At 33.3% G+C, this 4377-nt stretch overlaps 1 protein-coding gene across 1 annotated transcript; it reads left to right on the top strand.

The window, feature by feature from the left end:
* LOC104747746 (thioredoxin domain-containing protein 9 homolog) lies at positions 2325–3844 on the top strand. Its single transcript, XM_010469436.2, has 4 exons — positions 2325–2419; positions 2521–2796; positions 3260–3418; positions 3504–3844. Exons 1-4 carry the CDS (start codon positions 2399–2401, stop codon positions 3678–3680), a joined length of 633 nt encoding a protein of 210 aa, XP_010467738.1. The 5' UTR covers positions 2325–2398; the 3' UTR covers positions 3681–3844.

The raw sequence follows: 4377 nt of genomic DNA, 5'->3' as shown, positions 1-4377 counted from the left end.
ATTCAAATTAAACTCATGATTGGAAAATATAAAACAAAAACTTAACGTATATCTAAATTGTGCAAAAGAATAGGCTTCATATAATTTTAGTGTATAAGACACATACTTTTTAAAATATTCACTATCTTATATGTCTCGATTGATTAAGCTTAGTATTTTCTTTTCAAATGATGAAGAAGAAGATTGTTCTAAATTAAAAGCGGAAAATGTCAGCTTTTAACACACCTAGTTACTTGTCCAAATTTGTTCATTTTCAGTGTACATTCTTAAGTTATTTGAAAGTATTGATTAATGGATAATCTTAAAAGAGCATACTAGATTATGTGTTATTATCAAAAAAATTTGATTCTTGAATAGTTGATAAAGATATGAATCTAAGTTGCTAACTCATATGAAAATTAAACAACTAAAATGAGATCATATATGTTATCAAACATGCATAAGTTTGTGAAAACCTCCATGTATTTATCACACAAGACTAAGGGTGCCACAAATTTTTCATATATACAGATTAGTAAACATAGATTCTCAAAGAAATAGTTGATAAAAGATCAAACCAAAGATAGTCATCAAATTGTTACAATTTTTTTTCAAATTTAAATGAATTAGATTACGACAAATATATTAATAATAGGAAATGGACATCACACATAATATATTAATAATAGGAAATGGACATCACACATAATACTAATATATGTTTCTCACCGGTTTTAATGCTCACTTAGTTATGCTTCTACAGTTCTACATTGACTCATCACTGTTACTATTATTTTATGTAATGGTAGAGATGTGTATATTCATAAATGACTTGACAAACAAAAATATTTAATTATTTCTTTTATTTTAGGTATTATAAGACGGAAAAAGCCTTAAATGATTTGAAAAACAAATTAAATACTGCTAAAAAAGAGTAATTTAAGCTAGAAACTAGGAAAACTTAAGAGGTTGTTCCATTTGTGTCGGATAATATTCATGGATTTCCAACATCACGACATATTTGTATTTGAGTCCGGTCATTATAAATAAGTTATTCATTCGCTCTACTAAAAACACAAATCATATGTTATTGAATTATTAATTTTAAAATCGTTATTAATTCATGTGTTATTGGTTAATATAAATTATAAATACTAATGAAATTCCTTTGTTATTCCTTTAGTGATTTGTTTTTAGATTTAAAAATTTCACATTATATTATAAATGGATTTAAGTGGATTTGAAAATTAAAAAAATAGATGGATTTAATTCCTAGATAGTACATGTTATTTTAAAATTCATATATTTTGATTTCACTAGTAATAAAAAAAAAAAAAAAAAAAAAAATCTTACATGGATTTACGATAATCGAATAAACTTAAGCTAGTGTATAAACAACATTGGTCATTGATGTTCCCGTGGATGATGTGGTACATTTGGAAGGCAAGAAATAAGAAAGTGTTTAAAAATTTCTCTGAATCTCCACAAGATACACTGGAGAAAGCTATCCAAGAAGAAGAAGTTTGGAGAAGAGCAAATAACAGAGACTTAGCACCAGCGGTAGTAGAAGCATGCAGACCTTTGATCCCAATTCCTCAAGAATCTCTTATATGCTTTATAGATGGATCTTGGCATACAGAGGTGGATAGGAGTGGGCATGGCTGGATTGCGTCTATCGGTGATAGAATCCTGCACATGGGGCTAAAAGGATTGCGCAGAAGCTTATCCCCATTACATGCAGAGTTAGATACCCTTATTTTGGCGATGGAGTGCTTATTAGCGTTGGACTTGGATAAAGCTCTTATTGCTACGGATTGTTCAGACCTCCTAAGGATGACGTCTAATATTGAGGATTGGCCGACCTTTTCATCATAACTGAAGGATTTTATTCATTTCAGAGATAGATTTGCTGATTTTAGTATTAGATATATTTTCCGAGAGGATAATATTCGTACCGATAAACTTACGAAATGTGCAAGAGCACGAGATTTCTGTTTTTCCCATGTAAGCTCGTCGATACCTCAACAAAGAACAAACAACATACATGGGGTTTGATCGTCAAAAAAAAAAAACAAACAACATTGGTCATTGCTTCCGGTAAGAAACCACGTACATTATCTCAATTTCCTCAACATGGAGATCATTCATACTTTGAGCAGCCCATTGAATACAACTCACTTTGATTTTATGCAGCAATTAGATTTTATGTAAATAATTTCCACGAAACCGATTTGCTTGATTGAATGGGCCTCTTTTATAATCAATAGGCCCAATATTTCTTAACACTATTAAAGTCACGTGGACTGTCACGTGATAATCATCTTCTTCATAAGATACTAATTAAAGGTAGAAAAAACCTAATCTGCAAGATCTTCAGAAAATTTTGAAATCCTCAGAACTGCAGAAAAAAACAACAACCATGGCGAATCCAATTCAAGAGGTACAATTTCGAAAATGCAATTTTGATTCTATCTTATGCAATGGGTAATTTATCTCGATTTTGATTTGTAATTTGTTTTTTGTTTTTTAATTCCATGGCAGATTCTGGAGAAGCAAGTTCTAACGGTGGCGAAAGCCATGGAGGATAAGATAGACGACGAGATCGCTTCCTTAGAGAAGCTTGACGAAGACGATCTAGAGGTTCTGAGGGAGAGAAGGTTAAAGCAGATGAAGAAAATGGCCGAGAAAAAGAAACGTTGGATGAGTCTTGGACATGGCGAATACTCTGAGATCCATTCAGAGAAAGACTTCTTCACCGTCGTTAAAGCTAGCGAACGCGTCGTATGCCACTTCTACCGCGAGAATTGGCCCTGTAAAGTATGCATTCGTATCCTCTCGTTTCAATTTGCGAATGTGTATGATCTTTGATTAGAGATGTTAGGAATTCAAAAATGGTGCTTCTTGTTCATTGCCTCAAGACCTGTTTTGGTGTAAAAGATTCAAGTTTGTGAATCATTCTGCATTGCTTGATGATGTGAGTTTCTTAGAGCTTGGAGATGTGATGCAGGGAATACTATTATAAGCTTACAATGCTCATTCTTGTCTATTGCTTGTCTCTGTGAAGATGATCTTGTCGTGTGTGTTTTGGAATGATTGATGTTTATAAATGGTATATTGGTTTTAGCATAGCCACTAGACATGTTTTGAGCATCAGACTCAAGTTTGTATCTACTTGCATTGATGTTTAGAAAGCTTACAATACTTATTGTGTATTGAGAGTGTGTCGTGTTATTTATTTTTTGGGATGATTGATGTTTTATAAATGGAAATGTTTGTGTAGGTGATGGATAAGCACATGAGTATATTGGCAAAGCAACACATTGAGACGCGTTTCGTGAAAATACAAGCTGAGAAAAGTCCATTCTTGGCTGAGAGGCTCAAGATTGTTGTTCTTCCAACTCTTGCCTTGATTAAGAGCACTAAAGTGGATGATTATGTGGTATTGATAATGATAACTGCTTAAACACGAATGTTTTGTTATCTCTTTGGGATATGAGTTAATGTATGATCACTGTTGTCGATAGGTTGGGTTCAATGAGCTGGGAGGGAAAGATGATTTCAGCACAGAGGATTTGGAAGAGAGAATAGCCAGAGCGCAAGTGATCCATTACGAGGGAGAGTCATCTCATAAACCAAAGTCTACTACACAAGTCAGAAGGAACGTAAGGCAGAGTGCTCGTTCTGATTCTGACTCGGAATAAATCCCAAATGTTTTCAAACACTCTTATATTTCAGCATTTTCTTTGTGAGTCGTCTGTATGTGTGAAATGAGTTGTTGTGATGTGTAATACAAAGTAGGAGATGATGTCAAATGGATTTTGACCTTTTAAATTTTGGTCATTCGAAAGAACTTGTACTTGATGAACTTTGCCATTCAAGTGCCTGCCACCATCAAGTCACAGGCGCAAAAGCTTAGAATAAGAACTAAATTGTCAGACCAAAGACATTCACAACGTCAATGTGCCCATATATGAACTTTGCCATTCAAGTATTGTTTATAATAATAAATGAACACATATTCCCAATGTTGAACTAAAGTCCGATATTTCAAATGAACGAGATTTTATATACAAGTGCCCCAAGTAGATAGTTTAGGCATGAAATACAATACTCTTTTCAATGAAATTCTAAGAAGGGAAACACTCACAAATGGAGACTGTTTAGATATCTTGACAAATGCCAAGTGCGTTGGAAGGTACCTTTAGGGAGTTCGCCGGAGCTGCAGCCATAACTCATAAGATTATGCAGATGCAAGTGCGTAGAGCCTCCAGCCACAAGATTATCCACGCTCTTCCAATTTTATGTACAAGCCAATTAATTAATATAACAGCTCTCCAATTTTTTTTTTTTAAGTCAACTACCAATTTTTTTTCCTTTTCAAAAACTTTGTATATTCAT

Source organism: Camelina sativa, chromosome 15, assembly GCF_000633955.1.
Source record: "Camelina sativa cultivar DH55 chromosome 15, Cs, whole genome shotgun sequence".
Classification (NCBI taxonomy): domain Eukaryota; kingdom Viridiplantae; phylum Streptophyta; class Magnoliopsida; order Brassicales; family Brassicaceae; genus Camelina; species Camelina sativa.
The sequence above is the reverse complement of the archived record's forward strand: the minus strand, read 5'-3'. Positions and strand labels throughout refer to the sequence as shown.